Below are 27691 nucleotides of genomic sequence, written 5' to 3' on the forward strand. Positions count from 1 at the left end.
GGTCTCAGTAACTTCTGGCCTGTTCCAGTAACTTATGGCCTGTAGCTAAAAGGAGCAGTCTTAGGCCTTTAGTTTTGGGGTGAGAGCATTTTGGTCTTATTTTGGTTCCACAAACTCCAAATGGATCTTACACATAAATGTCAAATTCAAAGTGCAGAACTCCTAGAAGATACTTGAGAAACTATGCCTCTCTCAGTTTTGCAACCTGTCTAAGCCTTGGGAGGTTTCTCTAAGGCCCTGATATATAGGAGGGGGAGGGAGGGGAGAGTTCATTCTCTAAAACTAGGAATATGCTTGGGAGAGCTGGTAAAGGTCTGGGACCAGGGCCTTTGGGAAGGGTTTCTTCAGATCCTGAGAGCCATCTCTTTCCACACCTGGGCTGTGGTAATCAGTCCCAGCCACTGTGGACATTTTTTTATAATGTTCTAGAGATACCTTGTGTTCCTCTTGTGCAATATTGTCTGATTAGGCTCCTTCTGAAAATGTATACTTTCTTTTAAAACTGAACCCATTAGTTTATATTAACTAGAGACTTGCTGTGGAATTTGGCGCAAATCTCCAGCCAATATGGGATAGGTTTGTGCTTCAGGTGGAAGCCAGGAAACTGTACTGTTTCCCTTCAGTTTATCCGGTCCTGTCACTCAGGCCTCACTAGCCAATCAGGGAGTCGAGCGGACTCACCAGTCAGATGGGAGGGTTCTTCCTCCTGGCACTAGGCGTCTGGTTCAGCTCTTATGATGAGGAAGTAGAAAGTTGGTTTCTTGTGCTGTACACTGTGTACTCTGCTGTGGGTTGAGTACTTGGCAGCTGCACCATGGTGAGCAAGGGGCTTCTGTTCCCAGACCGGGAGGAGTGGCCGGCCATGGTGAGCGAGGGGCTGCTTTCCCCAGACTGGGAGGAGCGGCAGGCTGAGCCGGAACCGGTGGTGGGTCCTCCCGAGGAAGGGTGGGAGCCAGTGGCCAGAGGCAGAATTCAGTGTGGTCCTGCCTGGTGCTGTGCGAGCCTGAGAGTCCCTCATGTTCCTTCCTGGTCCTGTGTATCACGCGTGTATTCCTTTTTGATCCTGCGTGTCCTACGTGGCCCTTGCAACTCCTTGGGCTGGGCTGAAGCCTCTGAATAACTTCTCTCCGTGGGCAGAGCATCTGTGTCTGTGCAGAGCATTGGGAACAAGACTCACAAATACCCTTGTTGTTGATGTCACTGTGAAGTGCTGGGACCTGTAATGCTTGTATTGTCACTATGGAAGGCAGATTTGCCAAACACGGAGAGCCCTGGTCTCTGTAGAATCTTTAAGCAGTTCTGCATTTCATCATTTAGGTTTAGGATCCATCTTTAGTTAATTTGTGGAGCTTGTAAAGGACAAGTCCTGTGTAGAGTAGCATTCCACTGCTAAACTGTGATGTAGAAGAGTAGAATTGATAGTAATAGAATTGTTGGTAAAATGATTTACCTATTCTTAGGAGACATTAAGTCACAAAGTAGAATTAAGTTAAGGGAGGGCTGTCTCTCAGATATCCCTAAGATACGTATGCTAACCGTGCCTTTTAGAGATTAATATGATAAGATGTAAATACTTGTTCCCCAGGACTAACCAGCCATCTAGGAACATTCCCATAACAAATGAGAAAATGTAATTTACAACCAGCCAAAAGGGTCCCCCCCCCTTCCCTGCCCCCTGTCAAAAAACCGGCCTCTAACATGCTGCTCACAGGGTCACAACCAACATTAAGTCCTGGTGTGTTGCCATCATAGTCTAGAACAGCTGCATTTCCAGTCTTTTTGAAAAGTGTTTTTGAGTCAAATTCTCTGATGTAGATTGAGGAGGACTTGAATCCTGTCTGTATCCCCACAGGGCATTCCCCTTGCTACTGTCCTGACCAAGCACCATGAATCTTTCTTTCTTTCTTTCTTTCTTTCTTTCTTTCTTTCTTTCTTTCTTTCTTTCTTTCTTTCTTTCTTTCTTTCTTTCTTTCTTTCTCTCTCTCTCTCTCTCTCTCTCTCTCTCTCTCTCTCCTCTCCTCCTCCTTCCTTCCTTCCTTTCTTTTCTTTTTTCTTTTTTTTTTTTTTTTGGTTTCCCGAGACAGAGTTTCTCTGTATAGCTTTGCGCCTTTCCTAGAACTCCCTCTGTAGGCCAAGGAGACCTTGAACTCACAGAGATCCTCCTGCATCTGTCTCCCAAGTGCTGGGATTAAAGGCCTGCGCCACCACTGCCCAGCCAGCACCATGAATTCTTGTATTGCAGGTCTGTAGCAACAAAGAGTTCTAAAGTCACCAGTTTGAGTCACATAGTGGACTGCCCATTGCAGTAACAGGAAAGTATTTGTGTGTGGATCATGGCATCTCCCTTAAGACCAGAAGAGGAGGAACAGTGTCCTGTGTACACTGCACAGGGAAACAGAGTATGCAATAGCTAGATCATGGGCTGGAGTTTAAGACTGTGAGCTGCAGAGGTCTTCATCACAAAAAAGGACCCGCTGGGCAGGGGGAGTGACTTTCTGTGTAATTTAATTCTTTTTTTTTTTTTTTTTTTTTTTTTTTGGTTTTTTTCAAGACAGGGTTTCTCTGTGTAGCTTTGCGCCTTTCCTGGGACTCACTTGGTAGCCCAGGCTGGCCTCAAACTCACAGAGATCCGCCTGGCTCTGCCTCCCAAGTGCTGGGATTAAAGGCGTGCGCCACCACCGCCCGGCCTAATTTAATTCTTTGTATTATTTCTTCCATGTGAATGAAGATAGGCAGAATTGGTGGGTGTACAATTTAGGGAGGGTAACTTGAAGTACTGAGTCTTCAGTTTCCAGTTAGGGAACTCTCCTATGCAGATATGTGCAATCCTGGTTGACACAGTTAAGTCAGCTCAGAGGTTTGAGACACAGGCCATTGGCTTTAACTCCATGTGTTAGCTTATAGCAACCAGCAGCTGACACTTTACATGGGAAAGTCATGCAGTGTCATGAATGGCATTCTCTCTAGCAGGGAAGTGCCTACTCTGTTGCAAAGTCAGTACTGCTAAGTGTTCTTCCAGTTATTTCTCTCATTTTAAAAAGTCAATTAGTGGTACCATTTTTTAAATTTCACTTTCTTTAAATGCATTACAGCTCTAATCTGTTTTCCAATGTTTCCTAGCCATTACGAAATTTTTTTCCAATTTTTCTTAGGTGCTATTTATTTATTTATATACCTTTATAGAGCAGTGGTTCTCAGCATGAAGGGTAGAGGCTCCCTTTAACAGCAGTGGCCTGAGACCATTGAATACACAGATATTTTTATTATAATCTATAACAGTAGCAAAATTTTAGTTATGAAGTAGCAGTGAAAATAATTTTATAGTTGGGTTCACCACCTGATAAAAGACTGTATTAAAATATGACAGAATTAGGAAGGTTGGGAATCACTGCTTAAGACCAATGTCCCCTGTAGCTCAGGCTTGCCTCACACTACATAATTGAGAATTGCTTGGAACACCAAATCCTGCCTCTGCTGCCCAGTGCTGGGAAGACAGTCCTGCAAATCCTTCCAGGCTGGGCCTTGACTGGTCAGTGAGATGGAAAATAGACCAGTGAATGAGTGTCCTCCAACATCTCTAGATTTCATTGTGAAATTACAGATGAAGTGGGACCTGTGTAAGAGTTGAGTTCACTGACTCACTGTAAAGCAGGTGTAGTCACAGCACAGAAAGGGATGGCAAGAAGAGGGCGAAAGCTTTCCTGCTGTGACAGTTGACAGACAGCAGCAATGAGTAGTGAGGTCATCGATTTTAGACATTCCATAAATGTCCTGACTGGTCATTTCTCTGTTTCACAGACCAGACAATCAAGAATCTGGATAAAGAACTAAATTTTTGTGAAACAAAATTACATTAGTTACACCAGTTCAACCTAAATAGAAGAACTGGATAAAATGGTGTGGCCCTGCCTAACGTGAATCTTTTCCAGGTTTAAGATGTTCAGCCTGGGAGAAATGCATGAGTAATACTTAGTATGCTCTAGTACACATCCCTAGGCTCTGGAGCACATGGCCATAAAGCCTGTTTCAACTTTCCAACATAATTTTATGGGATTATTATTTCCTCATTTCCACTATATCTTTCATGGTTCCAAGCCATCCCATAGACCCTTCATTGTGTTCTAATCCATGACCTGTTTCTGCTTTCACAACAGTTACTGTTTGAATGTGACCTGTGTTTTGCGTCAGGACCTCCCAGCTCTGAAGCAAAGGTTTGGCTTCACTGGACATTGAGTGTGTAATGGAATGTGCATGCAAAGGACCCAGTGCCTTGAAAGAGGAATAGGAAGTGCTCTAGAGAATGGAATATTCTCTAAACTACAAGTTTCTCAGACTAGATACCTGTCCAACCCTAGTGTGGAAGGGCAGAGCTGGGAAGGCTTGTGCTGTTTGAGTCATTGGATCTCTGCTCACCCAATAGGGTAACTGCTAATGTCCTGAGGTCCAACTGGGTGGTCCTAACTAATGAGGAGCTTTGGGAAGACTTAGCCATCAGGAGCACCAGTGGGAGGTAACTTCCAAGTTCTCTTTGGGATTCTCCTCTGCTTCTGATATAGGGAGCTCTAAGGAATACCATAGCTATGCCATGGTGAGTGTGGGGTCCGCTGTCCAGGAAGAGCAGGTTGGCTGAGCTGTCAGAGTCTGAACTGCTGGGACTGGGATGGACCATGAGCTAGACTGTGTTTCTGTTGGTCCCTGTAGTAACCTGGGCAGTGGCCCTTTTCCTCTGATCCTTACTGATCCAGGGAGTGTGGATTCCCTGGGGAAGAGAAGGCTCTGCCACCCTGGCATCGGAGGCTATGATGCTTGTAATATCACTGTCCAGTGTACACACGTAGGCTTTGCTTCTGTGACAGTGGGAATCTGGGAAGACAGATTGATTGGAAAACTGAAGGTCTGGTTTCTACAAGTTCTGGATGTTACATTTCCCTTTCTGGTTTGTCTTATAAATGTTACAGACAGTTTAGAAAATGGTAGAAAAGGAGTTATGGAGATCATACTTCAGCAATACATGATTAGAATGCTTTTAGCTTTCTGTTACTGCTAGCCACTATGGTATGATTCAGTGAAGGTCAGTTTCAGGGGACAAAAGGAAGTTCTGAGCTACAGAGGTATCTCAGGTTGCATGGTTTTGGGCAGGTGGATAGGGCAGATGCCACATCTTGTGACATAATCTATGTGGGTAGAATCAGACATTAAATTATTCTTCTACAGTGTTTTCTGTGTGGGCATCACTGGGGCTGGGTTTGCCTGAAAACACAAGGGAGCATGAAGGCTGCAGAGCTATAGCAGGATCTGCAGGAGATCACCTCCCTTTGCAGAGAGAGCTCTAGAACATGGAGCCTCTCTTAGAGAAATATCAGTAGCTAGAGGCTTAGAAACAACAGTTTAAGGGTCACTTTGAGTTGAAAGTCGTGAAATCTGTGTTTATTTAATTTCTATACACATAGAGTCATAGGCAGCTGCCTGCCTTTCATCTTGCCTTAAACCATTGGACTATAGGCATGCACTTTTGCAACTGGCTTTATAATGCAGAAGTAAAGGGGTAGTTGCAAGATGAGTACTGTATCTGTTAACCCACTTTCTTAGTCCTGATGTTTACTAAGAAGAGTTTTTGGAGTGATGTTTTGGATAGTGTAGTCTTGTGAGGGAGAGCCACACTTAAGAATTGACACAAAGCCATGTTTACAGTTCTGTTGATTTTGTAAATTCCATTTCAATGAGTCCTTAGGGTCTCGGTCTCTCTCTCTCTCTCTCTCTCTCTCTCTCTCTCTCTCTCTCTTCTCTCTCTCTCTCTCTCTGTCCCTCCTCTGTCTCTCAGTCTCTCTGCTTCTGTCTCTCCTCTTTGATAACAAGATCATTTGGAGTGACACAATGTCATGTTCTAACCCTGTCTGACCTAGAACTCACTATGTAGTAGATAGGCTAGACCTGGAACTCACAGACATCCACCTGCCTCTGCCTCATATGACCACACCTGCCTAAAAATAGATGTTTATCATGAATTTAGCACAGATATTATTAGAAAGAAAGGACTTTTGGATAGTGTAGTCTTGTGAGGGAGAGCCACACTTAAGAATTGACTCAAAGTCATGTTTACAGGTTGTTGACTTTGTAAGTTCCATTTCAATGGGTTCTCTCTCTCTCTCTCTCTCTCTCTCTCTCTCTCTCTCTCTCTCTCTCCCTCCCAACCTCCCCCTCTGTCTCCTTCTCTCTGTCTTTCTGTCTCTCTCTCTGTCTCTCTCTCTCTCTCTCTCTCTCTCTCCTTCTCTCTGTCTTTCTGTCTCTCTGTCTCCCTCTTTCCTTCTCTTTGGTAAAAAGATCATCTGTCAGTTGCTGAGGTGGCTTGGGTAGGATTCTGATTTCATAAAGTAAAAACATGGGTCAGAAGGGTTCTGCACTGTGCCTTGCTCTATATGGAGTTCATAATCCTGTCCTGGAGATTCTCAGCAAATTGCTGCTTACATCTGGGAAAGGAGTAAGTCCATACTCCCATGTTTTATGTACTTTGTCTTTAAACTAGGCTCATTGGTATTTGAGATATCACTAAAAAAAGGAATAGTGTCACTGTCTACACAGGCAGTCTACACCTCAAATTTTATTAATTTTGTGTGATGGCTAATATTGATTTTCAGTCAAGTGACAGTCTTCCAGTCACTCCTCTGAGGGCTTATCTATATCATGTTATGCTCTGAGGTGTGCTTATGAGAGATTATCTTATATATTAAGTTCATTGAGATGAGAAGACTCTTCTGCGTTCTATAATTAATAGCACCATTCCATTCCATGGATTTGGTACTGAATTATGTAATAATGACCAACATTCATCACTATCTGCTTCCTGACTATGGATACAGTGTAATCAACCACCTTGGTTACTTCTTTTTATTGACTTTTAAAATTTTACATTTTGAGTGTCCATATGTTCATGCCATGGCACTCAGATATGGTGTCCCAACCCTGTGATCACAAAACTTAGGAGGCAGAAGCTGGACTTTGAGGGTTTCAACAACATCCAAGGGCTAAGTGTACAATGGGGTATGGAGGCAGGCCCCCAGGAACAGACAAGTCAATGGTGGGCTCAGGAAACTGTCCCTTGCTATCTTCCACAGACCAGAGCAAGACGGTGGGCCTCTGGATAATCTCACCTCCAATGCTTATGGTGTCTTTTTCCATGAGGCATGTGAACCTCAAGGTCGAAGTTGTGGGAGATGTAAGTTCCAATTGCCTTAAAATTCAGGCTCACAACATTTCTAGGGTGACAGGGTCTCAGGATGTGAGTGTAGAGGATGGGGAGAAGACTTTGTAGGCTGCTGATTGGATAGGGTTAATATCTTTCTGTTCTTTCCCTGCTCACATTTCTGTGTCCTTGTCACTTGACTGAGGGAAAGCCAAGTTGGTTTGAGGTACAAACAGTAACTGCAAGGCTGAGAAGAGGAACACTTCCCAGGCTCCATCAGTGTACCATCTCCAGGTCAGGACTAGATGGACTAGACAGGAGAGACTCCAGGGAGGTGATACTGGGACTCAGAGTACTGAAGCACCTCCAGTGCCCTGGGGAAGCTCAGGTCCTTTCCTGTCTCCTCCTGTCCTTTCCCATCTCCTTCATGTCTCCTCCTGTCTGCTGTGTTTATTCTTTACCCCTTTGTATCCCCTCAAATTCAGTAAGCTGTTAGGTAAAAGTAGAATCCACATACAGTAGACCGAAGGAATAGATACTACCTTTGCTTGATATCTGGGCAGAGCCCAGACAGTTTGGTAATTTGCTGGGATTCCTCTGCCTCGGTATCTTGCCTGCCAATCCAAGACTGAAGGGCTCATGAAGAGCCGATGACACTGTAACAGATTTGAAACACCTGCGGAGAGACCCTGAGAGGTCAGTGAGTACAGTGGACACCTGAAGGGGTGGTAGGTTCTTGGACTGTAGGATGACCAAGGAGAGCTGCAGTTGTGGAGTAGAACTGGGGTGGTAGGCAAGCTGTGTGTGCTAGAGATGGCAGAGCCTGAAACATGGAGCTTCCACAGTCTCTGAGAGCCTAGAATATCATTAGAGTCTCAGAACTTGTACAGTGTGATACAGGAAGTTGTTAGGTTTTGGTGTCCTTAAATGTGATTGATTATTTGCTATTCTCCTGTTCTCCCCTTTTTGAAAACAGTGGGCTCTTTTTTTTTTTTCAGAATATACATTTATGAGACCCTAGACTTACTAAATGTTGGAATTTTTAAAGACTTTGGGATTTAAGAAGTTGAGAGTGTTTTATGTTATTATTAACCTATCATACTTTGGGGACCATGGCAGGAAAAGTCCTGTTTGATAGGGATGTACCATAAAATTATGAATCAAGTGAATGTTTTCCCCCAAAGTTACTTTGAGTCAGGTTATTTTATCAGTTTAATAGAAATGAGACTACTCCACCACCCTGTTTGGTGCTCAAAATGAAAAGATCCTGGATATGAATTCATGGACATCTGCAAAGCCTCCTTCTGAAACACATTTTCATCATACAGGTTTGATTCCTCTTCTGTGTCACTGATGTACATTTCCTTACTGCTCTCTATTACACTGTCGTCAGCCCTGCAACCATACACAACCAACAAAAACAGACTCAGCAGGTTACCTCCATGTATTTCAGCATACTTACTCATACATACTTGACAAGGAAGAAGTTGGAAGGGAAACATTGGAAAAGGGATGGAGTGAAAAGAGAACATGGGGAAAGTGATGCTGTATCTTTTAATTAAAATGTATAGGAATAAAACTTAAATAATAGAAGGGGCTAGAGAGATTACTCAGTAGATAAATTCACTGGATGTTGTTTCAGAGGATCCAAATTCTATTCCCAGAACCCACATGGTAGCTAACTATTTGCTGTAACTCCAGTCCCAGAGATATCTTGCTCCCTTCTGGCCTCTGTAGGTACTGTGCAAAGACACATACAGGCAAAATACCCATATAACTAACATTTTTTTAAAAGTTAGAAGAAGGAACTAATGGAATTCTCTACAGCAATGTCACAGTCCTGAGACAGACAGCAACCAGGGCTTGTTAAAATGAACTCCTTGTTAAAATGATCCTGTGTGGAAGCAGCTGTGGCCTTCTTCTGAACCTGCCTGCTCAGAGGCAAAAGAAGCCTTGTTCTTAGGTTACAGTAGCTCAGCAGAGCCATCCAACTAAGAGCAGTGACCACAGTGCTGATAGGTGACTTTTCCTTTGTGTTTTCTGTATTTATATTCTCTCTCCATTGTCAGTGTGAGAATAGCAGAACTGTATATGAATGTTTACAGACTCCCCAAGTAAAATACCCATGCTTCTGTTGCTTAGGCAAAGCATTGCTTTGGAAATGACTCCCACATTCTCCTTGTCTCATTCAGGTAAGAAATCTTTTTCAGATCTTCTGTCTTGCCTCTTGTGATGACTGTTTTTGGTGCCCAAACTGACTAGCTCTGGAATTAACTAATGTACAAAAATTGGGTAAGGATAACAAAAGCTTTTAGGGGCCTGCCTTAAAGACTTTCTGAGTCAAAAGGAGACTCTACAACCAGTGGAGGAAAACTAGAAGTGAGGGGAGAGGAATGAATCTACTCACACCGTGCTCTTTCAGTCCATCTTTTTATTGTTCCAAGTAAACATCATCTCAACAGCGAGGGTCCTGGCCTATATATATTTAAAAACAATAATTCTTTGTCAATGCAAGCAGAGGCTTCAAATTCATACACAGATCAATAACTATCAAGTTTACTTATGACACAAGATGGGAATAGCTAGTGAAAGTTTTCTGGTGAGGTCAACTACGAATTAAATCCACAAAAGAAATCTGAGGGAGGAATTCCTGTGCTCAAACTAAATTCCTAAATGTGGCTACATATAAGTTAAAAAAAAATCTATTAATCAGTGAAAATCATGAATAAGGTAAAACAGTCTTTTCCACTCTGCTCTGCTTCCAAAGGGCTCTCATGAGCCATTTTTCCACAGGCAGGGTAAGCATCCTTGGTTACTAGGCAACCTGCCTAAGCAGTAGAGGAAGATATGCAGCTTTTGGTCTGCTGTAGCACTTTTGCTATAATCAGTTGCTTAAAGGGAACTTCTTAGACCTAAAGATTACACCTACTGCTTAAAGATGCAGAATCAAGATAGAATTAAGCTTAATTTGTACAAGAAACAGAACCTGACACCTTCCAGCCCCTCTGGCCATGGAGGGACAGGTTCTTAGAGGGTTCTTGGGAAAGTTTACTCATCTTCAGGTACTAGCAAATGGCTGATTAGCTTTCCACTATATCTCAGTGTTTACAAGCAATAAATTTCTGAGCTAAAGTCTTGTGTTAATAAACTGAGGTGAAAGTAAGTATAAGGAGTTAAGAGCTTAGGGTTAGTGAGGTTAGTTCAGGATTATTTTTCTTATCTGCAGGTGAGGTAAAGCCACAGTACATTTCTATCTATCTAAGGGTTGCAAATCAACAGTATGCTCATACTTTGTCCTTGAATGTCTGAGAATGTCTGAAAATTTTGCCTGTGTAACTGTTTTCACACATAACTGTGGGAAGTTATTAATATACCCCAACTGCATAGGGGAAATTGTGCCCAATAATGATCGATTACACTGCTAGAAGCTTCTTGTGAAATGAATTGCATGGTAGTAACAGATGAGAAAGCTACAATTTCACACAAGAAATTCATGGCAGGAAACAGCCTATACATTGAAAAGGCAATAACTCCAAAACACCTTGCTTTTAGGCTTTTAACTCCTCTACCAGAACCCCCATTTCTAATGGGTTGGACTTGTCAATGACGGCTGAATCCCCACTTCATATTTTTGTGGCTGACAGCACTTGGTATACTTGTGAGAGATTATTCTTTTTTTTTTTTTTTTTTTTTTTTTTTTTTTTTTTTTTTTTTTTTTTTGGTTTTTCGAGACAGGGTTTCTCTGTGTAGCTTTGCACCTTTCCTGGGACTCACTTGGTAGCCCAGGCTGGCCTTGAACTCACAGAGATCCGCCTGCTCTGCCTCCCGAGTGCTGGGATTAAAGGCGTGCACCACCACTGCCCGGCGAGAGAGAGAGAGAGAGAGAAGAGAGAGAGAGAGAGAGAGAGATTATTCTTAAGATTTTGAAATGGGAAGACCCTTATTAATCTGGATCTTCAAGGTAATTTGATCCACCTTTAATCTTGGTCAGACCTTCTGGTGGCAGCCTATATATATAAAGAATATTGAAGAAGGAAGCTCATTCTCTTTGCCTAGAAAGGTCATTTATTTACTCTCTTTAGAGCCCTATTATTAGGAATTCTGTTGTATACTGAAGACCATTCGAGACATCCAGCCTCATGGATTGAAGAAGTACTGAATTCTTCAACTTTTCATTGGTTGATAGCCAATGTTGGACTAGTTGGACCACAGACTGTGAGACATTCTAATAAATTCATTTTCTACCTACATAGTGAGTCTGATTCTATCAGTTCTGTTCAAGCAGAGAACGTTACTAATACTGTTTTTTTTTTTTTTTTTTTGTTTTTGTTTTGGTTTTGTTTTCACTTGCCCAGAGGAAGATGTTGTACCTAACAGTAGTGCTCATAAAGGAACTTGTTCCATTTCTCTTTAAGTATTCAACTTATTGTGAAGACTACACTTCATATTGTTGTTAAATTGTCAAGAGATTGAAATGAATTTCAAGAATAAAACTCCTAAAGCAATGGAACCATCATCCAGCCTTCTGATGGAAGAAAGATCTATCTTGTCTGTGAGCTGATTCCTGCTTTTCTCTCTTGGTTGTCTAAAGTCCCTGTGACAACCAGGTAAAAAGTACCTGAGTTCATCAGACCTCAGTGTAAAGCCATAAAACAGACATTTCATTTTGTGTCTTAAAATCTCTCTTTAGTTGTTAATATTCTGGGCATCCTTCAACCTGGTGGAGAGGGGAATCACTCCCCTCCACATTGTGTAATGGGCTGTGCAAGCTAGTCACGTGGTGTCCAGGAGGAAGAAGGGGAAGTGCCTGTGGAGTGCAGGAATATAGCAAGGTCAGCTATTTGAGCCAGGGGCCAGTGCTGTTGTAATGGAAATCTCTGCAGATCTGGAAAAGGTCTGTGTCTTGGGTGGAAGGCAGGGCCAGGAACCACTCACTGTACAGAGTCTTTAAGCACACTGTTATCCTAAGGAAGGTGCTCTTGTCACTCAGGCCTCAGTAGCCAATCAGGCCCTCCAGTCTGACCTGCCAGTCAGAGGAGAGTGGTGGGGGTAGGCTTTCTGGGGTCAGGCTGCAGGCTTGTCTTTGTAACAGAGTGTATACCAGTGGTTTTGTGTGCTGCCTGTGCTGTTGGAAGGAGCAGAGGAGAGAACATGGATGAGCTGGGAAGCCGCGGCATGGTGAGCAAGAGGCTGCTGTTCCTAGGTCAGGAGGAGCAAATGATGAACCTCAGAAGCCAGTGTGGCAGCCCTCCCTGGGATTGGGTGGGAACCTGTAGCCAGATTCCCAGTCCTGTGAGGTACCATGTGGTCTTTGCAACTCCCTGCACCCAGGTGTAGGACTCTGAATAACATTGCTGTGTGGGCTTCCTCTGCTCAGAGCATTGGGAACAGGGAGCTATGTGTAGAAGCATCTTTGTAGTCAGGGTCAACATGCTTTTCATGTAGTCATGGAAGGCAGCTCTTAAATTTGTAGAGGCCTAGTTTCTCTAATGATGAATTTACAAATAATTTTATAGGAATTATAAATGGCAACTCTTGTGTTGAGTAGCACTCCCCACTAAGCTGTGATATATGAGAGTAGAATTGGTGATATAAAGGATTTACCAATGCTTAGGAGATAGTAAGTCATAGAGAGTAGAATTTAGCTAAGGGAAGCTGCCTCTAAAATACCACAAATATAAGTATATGCTAACCAGGCCTGTTAGAGATTAAGATGCTAGGATACACATTTGTTCACCAGGCTTGTCCAGGCATTTGGCTCCAAACTGTGACAAAGGAGACACCCCTGATTTTCAAGCAGCCACTAGGTCCATCCTTATATCAAAGAACAGGCCTCTAACAAGCTGCTCTAGGGGCACTACAGGGTCACAACCAACCTTAAGGTCTGGTGTGCAATTAAGGTCTTAATTTTTTTCTTGAGAAAAGCAGGGTTCTGACAGATGGACAAGGTGACACCTATTTGAAAAGGAAAACACTATTGTGTTGAATGATGGCCTGATCAACAAGACTTTTCCTCTAGGCCCTCACACAAAGACAATGAAGGTGCTTCAGAGAGCCAGAAAAGGCCTGGAGTCTAGGACTTGGGAGCTTTCTATAAGGACCTCATATATTGAGAATAAAACAGAGCTCCTTCTTTAAAACCAGGAATATGCTAGGGAGAGCTGGTAATGATCTGGGGCCAGGACCTTTGTGAAGGGGTTGCTTTAGATCCTGAGAATACACCTCTTATTACCACAGGGCACTATGGTTATCAATCCCAAGGCCACTGTGTGCTTAGCCAGTAATGTTTCTGAGATACTCTGTGTTCTCCTTTTGCAGCAGTGTATGAAATGCCTCCTCCTGAGTTTGCCCCATTGTATGGTAGCTTCTGTTGACTTCATAGAAGTCTCTCATTTTCTTCCATTTCTCACTGGAAGATGCTCTTCTCCTTTGAAGTTTACTTGGCATCAGGCATAACTTGTGCAAGACCTCCCCATACCAGCCTTTATTTTTTCTGACTTCTAGTTTTCCTACCCTTCTCATCCCCTGGATGAAGAGGTGCCTTCTCATCTTCTGGCACCTCTACCTCAGGGCCCTGCCAATGAAGAATTGTTGCTAGAGTTTTCCGCCTTGCCCACAGTCAGGACAAATCTTTGTCACCTGCCAGTCCCACAGCCACTCAGACCCAACCAAGTAAACACAGAGACTTATATTGCTTACAAACTGTATGGCCATGGCAGGCTTCTTGCTAACTGTTCTTATATCTTAAAGTAACCCATTTCTAGAAATCTATACCTTGCCACGTGGCTCGTGGCTTACCAGCATCTTCACATGCTTCTTGTGCTGGCGGCATCTGGCAGTCAGTCCTTCTGCCTTCCTGTCCTTTTATTTCTCCTCTCTGTTAGTCCCGCCTATCCTTCCTGCCTAGCCACAGCCGATCAGGTTTTATTTATTGATCAATCAGAACAACTTGACATACAGACCATCCCCCAGCACAGCCAAGTGCAGACCATCTCAGACACCTGCACTCAGGCCCATGGTCCTAATCATCCTCTATGCGGACTTGCTGGGTAACGCCACAAAGAACCCAAGAAGAGCTCCCACAGGACATACAGAACATCCCACAGCAAAGAATGACCTGATGTTTCATGTTAGTGGTGTACTTAAGAAATAAATATGGAATTATCTGCCTAAGTGGCTAGACTTGCAATCTCCTAATCCTATTTAAATTGTTCAAAGTGTAACTGAAGCTTGAACCTAAAAGAAACCTAAGGATGATAGAACATGTGGAATGCAAAATCTGTTCCAGGCTGGCTCCTCATTGAGCACTAGTCAGAAATGGATGCACAGTATCATTAATAAATTTTTTCTTTTTTAATCTCAAGTGTATGGAGTGATTTCTCTTTTGGAAGGCATATTAATTCTTGAACAGGTGCACCTCCAGCTATTTAGAAATTTTTTTCTGAGAGAAACTCTTCTATATTGATTCAAGTGGCCTTAATTCCAGTACATTGGTCCCCACAGTGATGACCTTGGTTTCCATGATAAAACATTATAAATTCTTAAATTAAATGACTCTACCACCTCAAGAGTTTTTAAATTACCCATTTGTGTCATGAAGTTGACTACCCATTGCAGTCACAGGAAAAAGATTTGCATGTGGAGTATGGCTTATGCCTTCAGCCGAGAATAGGAGGAATAGTTTATTGTGTGCACTTCAGGAGGAAACAGGATTGGCAATCAGCTGCTGGAATCACCATTATGAAAGAAGTCCTTATTGTTTCAGGGTGAGTGATTTTGTATTTTTCCAGCATATTCTAATTCATATCATGAACACAGACCAGATTGGTAGGTGTACAATTTGAGAAAGTTAGTTTGAGCCAATGAATATTGAATTTCCAATTAGACAACTCTCTTTTGCAGACATGTTCAGTCCTGCTTGACAGAATTATGTCAGCTTAGAAGAATGGGAAATAGACTCTGTGTGTCAAGTTACAGATCTCAGTAGCCAACATGTGCACATGGGCAAGATTAGTCAGTCTCTTATTAATTGAATTTCCTCAACTAGGGAAGATTGTTTTTAAAAGTCAATACAGCTAATATAGCTAAGTTTTTTATTTTAAAAATAAAGTCATTTTTTATGATAATAGGCAATGGTTATTATTTTTTAAATCTCATTTTCTTTAAATGCATTTCTTCTGTCAGATGAGACATTGGTGAAGATCTTTTCCCATTCTGTAGGTTGTTGTTTTGTCTTATTGACTGTGTCCTTTGCCCTACAAAAGCTTTCAGGAGGTCCCATTTATTAATTGTAGAGGGCTGATTTCCAAAATATATAAAGAATTAAAAAAAAACTAGAAATATCGAACAATACAGTTAAAAATGGGCTACAGAGCTAAACAGAGAATTCTCAATAGAAGAATCTCAAATGGTTGAAAGACTTTTAAGGAATTACTCAACATCCTTAGTCATCAGGGAAATTCAAATCAAAATGACTCTGAGATACCATATTACACCTGACAGAATGGCTATGATCAAAAATATTGAAGATAGCTTATGTTGGAGAGGATGTGGAACAAGGGGAACACTACTCCACTGTTGGTGGGAATGCAAACTTGTTCAGCCACTTTGGAAATCAGTATGGTGGTTTCTCAGAAAATTGGGAATCAGTCTACCTCAAGACCCAGCAAGACACTCTTCGGCATATACCCAAGGATTATTCAATCATACCACAAGGACACACGTTCAGCTATGTTCATAGGAACATTATTCATAATAACCAGAACCTGGAAACAACTTAGATGCCTCTCAACTGCTGTGGGATGTTCTGTATGTCCTGTGGGAGCCCTTCTTGGGTTCTTTGTGGCGTTACCCAGCAGGTCCGCATAGAGAATGATTAGGACCATGGGCCTGAGTGCAGGTGTCTGAGATGGTCTGCACTTGGCTGTGCTGGGGGATGGTCTGTATGTCAAGTTGTTCTGATTGATCAATAAATAAAACCTGATCGGCTGTGGCTAGGCAGGAAGGATAGGCGGGACTAACAGAGAGGAGAAATAAAAGGACAGGAAGGCAGAAGGACTGACTGCCAGATGCCGCCAGCACAAGAAGCATGTGAAGATGCTGGTAAGCCACGAGCCACGTGGCAAGGTATAGATTTCTAGAAATGGGTTACTTTAAGATATAAGAACAGTTAGCAAGAAGCCTGCCACGGCCATACAGTTTGTAAGCAATATAAGTCTCTGTGTTTACTTGGTTGGGTCTGAGTGGCTGTGGGACTGGCGGGTGACAAAGATTTGTCCTGACTGTGGGCAAGGCAGAAAACTCTAGCAACACTCAACCAAACAATGGATAAAGAAAATGTGGCACATATACACAATGGAGTACTACTCAGCAATTAAAAAAAAGATATCATAAAGTGTGCAGGCAAGTGGATAGAACTAGAATAATATCCTGAGTGAGGTAGCCCAGACCCAGAAGAATAAACATAGTGTGTACTCATAAATGGATACTAGATATATAAAGCAAAGGATAACCAGAATACAACCCACAGCTCAAGAGAAGCTAGCTAACAAAGAGGACCCTAAGAGGGACACATAAGCAGCCCAGAGATGGATAAATAGATGAGATCTACATGAGCAAACTGAGGGTGAGGGGGTGTTAATGGAGGGCAAGGAATGGGGTATGAGATCATAAGGAAATGGGAGGTTTGAGCTGGAACAGGGACAGAGTGGGAGCGCAAGGAAAGAGATACCATGATAAATGAAGACATCATGGGAATAGGGAGAAACAGCGTGCTAGGGAAGTTCCCAGGAATCCACAAGGATGATCTCACCTTGGACTACTAGCAATAGTTGAGAGGGTGCCTGAACTGGTCTATTCCAGTAAGTAGATTAGTGAATACCCTAACTGTCATCATCGAGCCTTCATCCAGTTACTGATGGAATCAGATGCATAGATCCATGGCCAGGTCCCAGGCTGAGCTCCAGGAGTCCAATTGATGAGAGAGAGGAGGGATTCTATAAGCAAGGGACATTGAGAGATCATGATGGGAAAACATGCAGAGATGCCTGCCAAACTAGTGGACACACATGAACTGTCAACCAATATCTGAGGAGCCCCCATGGGACTAGACCTGGCCCTCTGGATATGGAAGACAGTTATTTAGCTTGAACTGTTTGCTGGGCCCCCAGGCAGGTATCCATCCCTGGTGCATAAGCAAGCTTTTTGGAACCCAGTGCCTAAGGTGTGACACCTTGGGCAGCCTTTTGCAGAAGGGAGGGCTTGGACCTTCCTCAACTGAATGTACCAGTCTCTACTGACTCCCCATTGGAAACTTTGACTTGGAGGAGGTGGCAGTGGGGAGTTAGTGGGGGGGGGAGGCTGATCGATGGCAGGAGGGAGGAGGAGGTATCTGTGGTTGGTATGTAAAATGAATAGAAAATTTCTTAATTTGAAAAATAGCACTATGTAGTTTCAGATGACAGTCCGCTGGTGAAGCCAGCAGGAACTTTCAAGAAGCCTGTTACTATTAAAGAGAACTCCCTTGCTTTACAGTAGATGCTTCTCAGCTCTATGTGTAAGACCCCACCAGCTAAACATTTAATTTATAGATGGATTGAGCAAAGTGATTTCTAGTGCCAGGTTGCAACTTCATACAGAGTCTGCTGCAGAGCAGTTTGAAGAATGGCAGGGTCCAACCCAACTTAGAAGCCAAATTTGGGAGGAATCACCCATGTTGTACTGGTTCTGGAAACAGGAAAGATGCACAATTTAATGGTCATGATTTCTTCCATGGCATCAGTTTAGCGCTGTTTTACACTTGTTTTTGGCAGAGTCAGAAACTCTGTGTGGAGGCTGTGAGTGTTCATTGCATAAAGGTGTGAAGATGAAGCTGGGTTGCATTTTGAGATCATCAGATGTTGAAATACTCAAGTTATGGGACTTCTGCCATGGAAAGCTGCATACATGGAGTGGAAGTAGCAAAGGAGAGACATGTATGAAAAGTTGCAGTGTTAAAACTATCTAAGTCCTTTGAGAATGAAACCTCATGTATCTGAGACAGAGCAACAGTATTTGGTGTTTGCCCTGCTGAGTTTTAGTCTTGCCTTGGTCCAATCTTGCCTCACTGTGTCCATATTCCTCTACTTCCTTTCTTTATTAAAATTTATTTTCTCTCACACAATACACCCCAAAATACAGTTTCCCCCCTTCCACTCCTTCTCTGTACTTCTCTCCCCTAATCCCCTCCTCCTTCATTTCTCTTCACTAAAGGGCAGATCTCCCAGGCATATCAACAAAACATGACACACCAAGTTATAGTATGATTAGCACAAATTCTCATATCAAGGCTGGCTTAGGCAACCCAGGAGGAGGAATAGGATCTAAGAGTAGGGAAAATAGTCAGAGATACCCTTACTCCCACATACACATCAAGGTAAAAAACCACAGCATGTATGCAGAGGACATGGCACAGACCCATGCAGGACCATGGTTGCTGCATGTGTCTCTTTGAGCCCCTTTGGTCCCTGCCTAGTTGATTCTGTGGACATGTTCTCCTGGTGTCCTTGACCCCTCTGATCTGGATCCTACAGTCCACCCTTATACAGGGTTCCCAGAGCTCCAGCTAATATTTGGATGAGGAACTCTGTATCTGCTCCCATTAGCTGCAGGAGGAGGCCTCTCTGATGATAATTGAACTGGGTACTAATCTATGATAATAGAATATTGTTAGATATCAATTCATTGACTTTCTTTTCTTTTTGGTCAGTTGTATTTGGTTCTACCCTAGTTCTCTGAGCCATCCAACTTCTGGTTCCTGTTCATCCAAGCAGTGTTGGGCATGGGCTTCCTCTTTGATCTTGGGCCTCACATTAGCTCAGTAATTGGTTGATTACTTCACAAATTCCAAGACACTATTACCGCAGAATATCTTGCAGACAAGGTAAGTGTGGGTTGACCATTTTTGAGGCTAGTCTGTTGTCCCATTCCCACCACTGGGAGCCTTATATGGCTAGTTCAGTTTCCATATTCTCAAATATTTGGAGTCCTCATTAGAGTCACCCTGATAGCTTCCGCAAAGTTTCTACCATACTAGGTTTCCACATCACCCTCTAATAGCGCCCCTACTACACTCATTTTTTTTTCTGTATTCTCTCCCTCTGTCCCTCTCTTACTTGATATTTTCTGTTCCTGCCCCCAGTCCACCTATAAAATCTATTTTATCTCCTCTTCCCAGGGAGATCCATGCATTCCCCTGCCTCCACAACCATCCTGGGTACTTATCCTTTCTGGGTCTGTGGATTATATTGTTGGTATTGTTTACTTGATAGCTAATGTCTAATTATAAGTGAATAACATATCATGTTTGTCTATGTGGTTCTGGGTTGCCTCACTCAGAATAATAAACAACTTAAGAAACTAGACATCAACAAATAAAATGGTTCAATTTAAAATTATGGTACATATCTAAACAGAATTCTTAATAGAGGAATCTAAAATGGCTGAAAAATACTTAAGGAAATGTTAAACATTTTTGGCAATCAATGAAATGTAAATCAAAATTACTTTGGTATTTCATCTTACACCTGTCAGAATGGCTAAGATGAATGACACAAGTGACAGCTCATGCTGGCCAGGATGTGGAACAAGGAGAACACTCCTCCATTGCTGGTGGGAGTGAAAACTTGTTCAGCCATTATGGAAATTAATATACCAGTTCCTCAGATGATTGGGAATCTATCTACCTCAAAACCCAGCTATTACCACTCTTGGGCATATGACCCCGAAATGTTTCTCCATCCTGCCACAAATACACTTGCTTAACTATGTTCAAAGCTGGTTTATTCATAATTATCAGGAATGGCTATGTCTGTAAGAGATTGTGTTGATGATTGATGTGGGAAGGCTCTTTCAATGAGTTGGCAATATCTCTAAGCAAGTGGACCTGGGATGGATAGGAGAGCTGGCTGAGCACAAGACAGTGAGAAAGCAAGTGAGAAGGTCAGAAAACAGTGTTTGCCCGTGGTTTTAATCTTCATTTTCTATACCACAATGATGGATTGTGACCTGGCAGAATCAGCTAAATAAACTTACCCGAGTTGATTTTGATTAGAGGATTTAATCATAGTAGCAGAGAAGCAAGTTAAAACAAAAAATGGAACATCAAAAGTGATTGTGTTGCTGGGAAGAATCTGGGAATGTTGTCCTTTAGAGGAATGTAGAAGATATCAGGACTTAAATGACAAAAGTCATAGAAAACTATACACAGAGCTCAATAGGCTGTTCTTGTAGGATGAGGAAGCTGAGACTCTTGAGAGTAATGCACACAGAGGAAGGCAAGGTCATAGATTTTAGTGAGAAGTAGACTCTAGGAAACATTAAGCTAGAGGTCATTTGTGTCTTATTTGGCTTAGAATCTTCCTTATTCTGCCCTTGCACTGAGAAATTGAGTAAGGCCAAATTAAAAAGTAATGGGATGATATCTTAGATGGAATATTGAACCTGTTTCTTACTTATTACTGATGACTCATTCAGGTCTACAATGAAAAAAGCAATAAGTTTTTCAGAAAACAGTAACAATGAAAAGGTAGTTTCAGATAGAAGTCATGTGCTGAAACAGATAAGAGTTTTCAAGGAGATCACCATTAAAGAGAAGAAAGCCTATCTAGGTACCCTAAGGGCTTCATGTTAAGCCTTCAATTAATGAGAGGATTAGGCAAAGTGATTCCTATTCCCAGGAAGCAGCTTCGTACAAAACCTGCTGCAAGTGTTGTCCAAACTCTGCAAGGTCCATCTCAATTAAGAAGCCAAACTTGTGCTGGTTATGGAAATAAGAAAGAATCAAAATTTCTGGTCATGGATTCCTGATCTGTGGTTTCAGTTTAGCACTTTTGCAGATATCTCTGTTTGGCAGAGCCAGAGCCCCAGTGAGAATCCTGTGAAAGTTCATTGCTTGAAGCTTTGAGCATGAAGCCCATGTTGCATTTTGAGACCACAAAATGTTGAGATACCAAAGCTGTGAGACATCTGCCATGGAGTGCTGCATATAGGTAATAGAAGTAGCCAAAGAGATATATGTGAAATTTCAGGAAAATGAGACACCCAAGCTTTGAAACAGAAGCCCCATATGTCTGAGACAGAGCTGCTGGATTTGGTGTTTACCTTGCTGAGTTTCAGGCTTGCATTGGTCCAGTCTTCACTCACTGTGTTCTACTTCCTCTTTGGGAATGGTAATGAGTATTCTGTGCCAGTGTATGTTGGAAACTTCTTTTCTGATTTTACAAGATGTCAGAGTCAAGGAATCACCTGAGTGTCCAAAGAGACCTTGAACATTTGAAATTGTAGGTGCTGTTGAAGACTATGAGGATCATTGAAGATAGACTAAATGCGTTTTGATCATGGGGTGACCATAAGCCTATGTTCAGAATGTTTTCAATTGAATGAAAATCCTCCCAGATAAGATAGTGTATTTGAATACTTCTCTCTCCTTGGTGTCATTCTTTTGGATGCTTGGGGAACCTTTAGTAGGAAGAGTCTTTCTGGATGAAATTCCTCACTGGGGAAGGAATTTGAGTGTCTTTAGCCTCAATCCATTTCCTATGCAGCTGTACCCCCAACCACAGCAACAACCCCTACAATGAGCAAGTCACCAGACACACACCACAGCATAATCACACAGACACCTTTCCAGTCAGTACAGTCTATTTCTAATGTTATCATTCCTCTAAGTACAACTCTATTATCACGGAAGTCCACCAACACTGGAATACGATCATCAGTATCTCTAGGACTCAGAAAAACAGATAGGACCATGACAATACCTTCAACAGCATTAAGTACACAAGAGGATACCATCCCATCATCTGGAACTGGGACACCCACTCTTCCTGAGAAGTCAACTTTAACTCCACTCTCACTAACACTAGACAAAGTCACTGACACAAACACACCTTTACCCATGACAAGTTTGGCAGTTACAAACACCTCTTCACCAACCACAGCCACCCTGAGGAAAACTGTTCACAGCATAGTCCTATCTGAGACTCAGGAGAATGACACTGCAACTGTTTCCCCAACCCCAACAACAATGTCCACAATGAGCAAGCCACCAGACCCACACCACAGCACAGTCACACAGACATCTTCCCAGCCAGCACAGATGGGTGCAAGCACAGGCACTGGTACAGCCCAGTCACCTGAGCATTCCACAGCCCATGTCCTTAGCTCATGTTCTTTGTGTCTGGCTGTCATGTCTTATAACACTGCTATACATGGTATCACTAAATCCCGTAAGATATAGTTGAAGCAATTGATATTCAGTGCTAAGACATTTTGTAACCTGAGTTTTTGTCCTTTTTGTTGTTTTTATTTTTGTTTTTGAAGAGAAGGTTTCTCTGTGCAGCCCTGGCTGTCCTGGAAGTACCTCTTTATACCAGGCTGGCCTAAACTCAGAGATCCAAATTATTCTGGCTCTTATGTCCTGTGATTAATTGTTGGCCATAATTCCTGGGCTTTTTTTGTTTTTATATTATTGGGTGATGGGCTTGTTGTATAGGTATTTCTACATGTCAAGCATATGCTGTTTTGCTGAGCTTCACCCACATCTTGAATTTTGAATTATGGCAGAATGTATCATTCTCTTTCCCAGGATGGCATACTCATGACATTAAAACTGTGTGAGCCCTCTGAGTCATTCAATTGCAGCTGTGTGACATTCTTCCTACCTATTATGTTGGTTTTCAATTCTATTGAGGAATGTGCATCTTTTGCTAATATGCATGGATATGTACCACATGTGTGCCTGGTCCTCACAGCAATCAGAAGATAGTTTCATAATCCCTGAACTTGTAGTAATCAATAGTTGTAAGCCCCCATTTATGATGAGCCCAACTGTCTGTCAGACCAGCAAGAGCTCTTAAATATTGAGCCATTTCTACTGTCCTATGTTATTTTTTATGATCAACATTTATATTGCTAATGTTTTCATCTGTTCACTTGTAACTTTAAACATGCATTCCCTTTTAGTAAGATCTTATTATTGTTATAATTTAAACTGGTTTCTGGAAGATCAAAGCAGAACTGGAGTGTACGCATAATTCTTTGTAGAAACTTCCATAGAAACCTGTGAGTTCTTTCTACCTTTCTTGTACAATTTATTTTTATGGGGGAGAAAGGGACTTACTAATATGTAACTGGCTAACCTGAAATTCATTGCATAGGCAGGTTGGCAGCAAACTCAATTAAATTCTCCTGCCTTTGCTTGTGTGTGCTGGGTGTAAAGACTTGAGCCAGTACACCCAACTTGCCCATCTTTTTTGTAGTTAGTAACTGTTCACTCAATTTCTCTAATATGCACTTTGATCTGTTTGCTTGCCTCTGTTGTATCTCACTCTTTTTTTAAAAAAAGATTTTTGGTTGTGAGCCTAGCCAGGCATTGGTGGTGCAAGCCTTTAATCCCAGCACTTGGGAGCCAGAGCCAGGAGGATCTTTATGAGTTTGTTGCCAGCCTGGTTTACAGAGCAGGATTCAGGAAAGGCACAAAGCTACACAGAGAAATCCTGTCTCAAAAAACCAAAAAAAAAAAAAAAATTCATTTATTTATTTATTATGTATACAGTGTGCTGTCTGCATATCTGCTTGCAGGCCAGAAGAGGGCACCAGATGTGATTACAGATGGTTGTAAGCCATGTGGTTGCTGGCAATTGAACTCAGGACCTCTGGAAGAACAGCCAGTGCTCTTAACCACTGAGCCATCTCTCCAGCCCCTCTTTATATCTCTTTATAGGCATTTCTCCTGCAAGGCTATATGCTAGACAAAATGTTTAGAAATGACAGATGTGAACCTCATTGTTGAGTTTTTGTTTTCTAAAATGAGTTGATGATTAGAACTTTTGTGTCTTGGAATAACTGTGGGGAGCCTCAGAATTATATGAATATACTGCCAAAGAAATGTACATCACCATGCTGTCAGTATCACACTCTCTGTTGTACACATGTATGGAATATTTTAGACTGCAGTGACCTATGATGATGTGCATATCGACTTCACTTGGGAGGAGTGGACTTTGATGGATCCTTCCCAGAAGAATCTCTACAAAGATGTAATGTGGGAGACTTACAGAAACCTTACTGCTGTAGGTAAGACTGAATTTTTTTTATCACATTTTAAAATAAGGGGACAAATCTTCCTTAGTTATTGATACACTTTTGTATTTTAAATTGAGAAAGAAGAAGAATGAGGTGAATAAATCTGTCATTGTTCTAAGGTTCACTGAAGATAATAACTTAACTTTTGCACAGTTTCCCATAATATATGATATATTTTTTGGTACTGTATTTTAGGCTACAGTTGGGAGGACCATGATATTGAAGACCATTGTCAAAGTTCTGGAAGAATTAGAAGGTACTTCTCATGTGCTGGCTGATACAAATGTGCCTATGGAGAAATTTTAATGTGTCCCAGAAGTTTTAAATATAAGAGACAATATAAATAAGCACAGTTTAAAGTGTACTGATGCTTGGTAAATTCTGACAAAACCAAATACCTCAATGCCAGGTAGCTGATATGTGTTTTTAAGGCATTCCTCTAAGAAAGAACACAGTGAAACAATGCCTTCACTGTTACTCCCATTTTAATTACAGCTCCATGATAGGTCTGCTATTGAACAGCCACTCTGTTTAATTTCATGCCACTCAGATACTGTAAAAGGAATATGTGTTGAATAGGTGATAAGTATATATCCAAGTATATATCTATGAGGAACAGAAGGTCAAGTTGTGTGAATGCAGTGTGGAAACATTTTATTTGTTTGTTTTCCTTTATCAGTATATCATATACTACTCTGGATACAAGCCATTTGAGCATATGAAGGATGCAACATAACTCTCTCTCACAACACACAGAATAATTAGAATATAAGTAATAGTCCCCACTTTGAGTAGAATTTTTAAGTGTGATACAAGCTTAAATTTAATTGATTTTCCAACTTCATTGTGAATACATCAAGACACCCAGACTGGAGAAAAGCTCTATGAGTATTGGAATGTATAAATATGTCTATTCTCCTGGTTCACTTTGCAAGTGGAGTATGACTCTCACAATTGGGAAACTTATGAGTGCAATAAGTATGTTAAAGCTTTGAATTATTCCAGTTCTCTTCAAATATGTGAAGAATCTCATACAGACAAAAGATTCTATAAATGTGGACCCTATAATAAAGGCTATTCTCATTACAGGTACCTTCAAAGACACAAAACAGCCCTAAATGAAGGGGAAAACTATGAGTGTAAACTTTAAGATCTTATTTGTCTTAAAAATTAGACAAAATTGTAAAATTAATTCATACAGATATAAATATTCATCAGTGTTCTGAATGTGATAAAGCTTTTACATGTGCCAATTATCTTTACAGGTACAAAGAACATCATATTGGGGAGAAACCCTCTGAATATACTCAATGTGCAAAAGCATTTTTACATTATGGTCATCTTCAGAATAATGAAAGTATTCATACTGGAGAGAAACTCTATAGTTGTATTCAATATGATGAAGCTTTTTCACACAACATTAGTCTCCAAATACATGAAGAAACACATACTGGAAAAAAAATCAGTGAGCGTAATCAGTGTGGTAAAGCCTTCACAAGTTATGATCATTTTCAAATACATAAAGGAACACATACTGGAGAGAAACCCTATGAATGTAATCAATGTGGTAAAGCCTTTGCATGTACCAGTAGACTCCAAAGACATAAAAGAAGACATACAGGAGAGAAATCTTATGAATGTAATCAATGTGGTAAAGCCTTTGCATGTACCAGTAATCTCCAAAGACATGAAAGAACACATACTGGAGAGAAACCCTACAAATGTAATCAATGTGATAAAGCCTTTTCACAACACAGTCTTCTCCAAAGACATAAAAGAACACATACTGGAGAGAAACCCTACAAATGTCATCAATGTAATAAAGCCTTTTCACAACGCAGTTCTCTCCAAATACATGAGAGAACACATACTGGAGAGAAACCCTACAAATGTAATCAATGTGATAAAGCCTTTTTACAACACAGTCGTCTCCAAATACATGAAAGAATGCATTCTGGAGAGAAACCCTACAAATGTAATCAATGTGATAAAGCTTTTGCATGTGCCAGTACTCTCCAAATGCATGAAAGAGCACATACCGGAGAGAAACCCTACAAATGTAATCAATGTGATAAAGCCTTTTTACAACACAGTCAGCTCCATATACATGAAAGAATACATTCTGGAGAGAAACCCTACAAATGTAATCAATGTGATCAAGCCTTTGCATGTTCCAGTAGTCTCCGAAAACATGAAAGAACACATTCTGGAGTGAAACCCTACAAATGTAATCAATGTGATAAAGCCTTTTTACAAAACAGTACTCTCCAAATACATAAAAGAACACATTCTGGAGAGAAACCCTACAAATGCAATCAATGTGATAAAGCCTTTTCACAACACATTCATCTTCACATGCATAAAAGAACACATTCTGGAGAGAAACCCTACAAATGTAATCAATGTGATAAAGCCTTTGCATGTGCCAATAGTCTGCAAAGACATGAAAATATACATTCTAGAGTTAAACCCTACAAATGTAATCAATGTGATAAAGCCTTTTCACAACACAGTCATCTCCAAAGACATGAAAGAACACATTTTGGAGAGAAACCCTACAAATGTAGTCAATGTCATAAAAACTTTTTACGACACAGTCTTCTCCAAATGCATGAAAGAACACATTCTGGAGAGAAACCCTACAAATGTAATCAATGTGGTAAAGGCTTTGCATTTTCTAATAGTCTCCGAAGACATGAAAGAACACATACTGGAGAGAAACCCTACAAATGTAATCAATGTGATAAAGCCTTTTCACGACACAGTTATCTCCAAAGACATGAAAGAACACATTACTGGAGAGACATCCTTCAAATGTAATCAATGTGATAAAGGCTTTTCACAGCACAGCAACCTTTAAATTCATGAAAGAACACATACTGAATAGAAACCCCAAGAATGTAATCAATATGGTAAAGCCTTTGCATGTACCAATAGTTTCTGAAGACATGAAAGAACACATACTCGAGAGAAACCCTACAGATGTAATCAATGTAATAAAGGCTTTTCACAACACTCATCTCCAAATACATAAAAGAACACATCATCTAGAGAGGAAACCCCATGAATGTAGTTAATGTGATAAAGCCTTTGCATATGCTGGTAATCTTTGCATACATAAAGGAACTCATACTGGAGAGGAACCTTACAAATGCAATCAATGTAATAAAGCCCTTATATGACACAGTCATGTCCAAATACAAAAGGAATGCATTCTGGACAGAAACTATGAATTTAATGAATGTGGCAAAACCATTGTATGTCTCAACAATCTCGGAATACATAAAGGAATACATACTGGAGACAAACCCTAAGACTGTAATCAGTGTGGTAAAGCCTTTGCAATTCAAGGTCATCTTTAAATACATAAAATAACATATACTGGAG

The 27691-nt window shown here is 41.3% G+C and overlaps 1 protein-coding gene across 1 annotated transcript; it reads left to right on the plus strand.

Moving 5' to 3' along the window:
- Positions 1 to 730: 730 nt before the first annotated feature.
- LOC114688775 (zinc finger protein 431-like) lies at positions 731 to 27691 on the plus strand. Its single transcript, XM_037206549.1, has 4 exons — positions 731 to 865; positions 24169 to 24295; positions 24500 to 24560; positions 25570 to 27691. The coding sequence occupies exons 1-4, from the start codon at positions 815 to 817 to the stop codon at positions 27122 to 27124; spliced, it is 1794 nt and encodes a 597-aa protein (XP_037062444.1). The 5' UTR covers positions 731 to 814; the 3' UTR covers positions 27125 to 27691.

This window comes from Peromyscus leucopus, chromosome 6, assembly GCF_004664715.2.
Source record: "Peromyscus leucopus breed LL Stock chromosome 6, UCI_PerLeu_2.1, whole genome shotgun sequence".
Lineage (NCBI taxonomy): Eukaryota > Metazoa > Chordata > Mammalia > Rodentia > Cricetidae > Peromyscus > Peromyscus leucopus.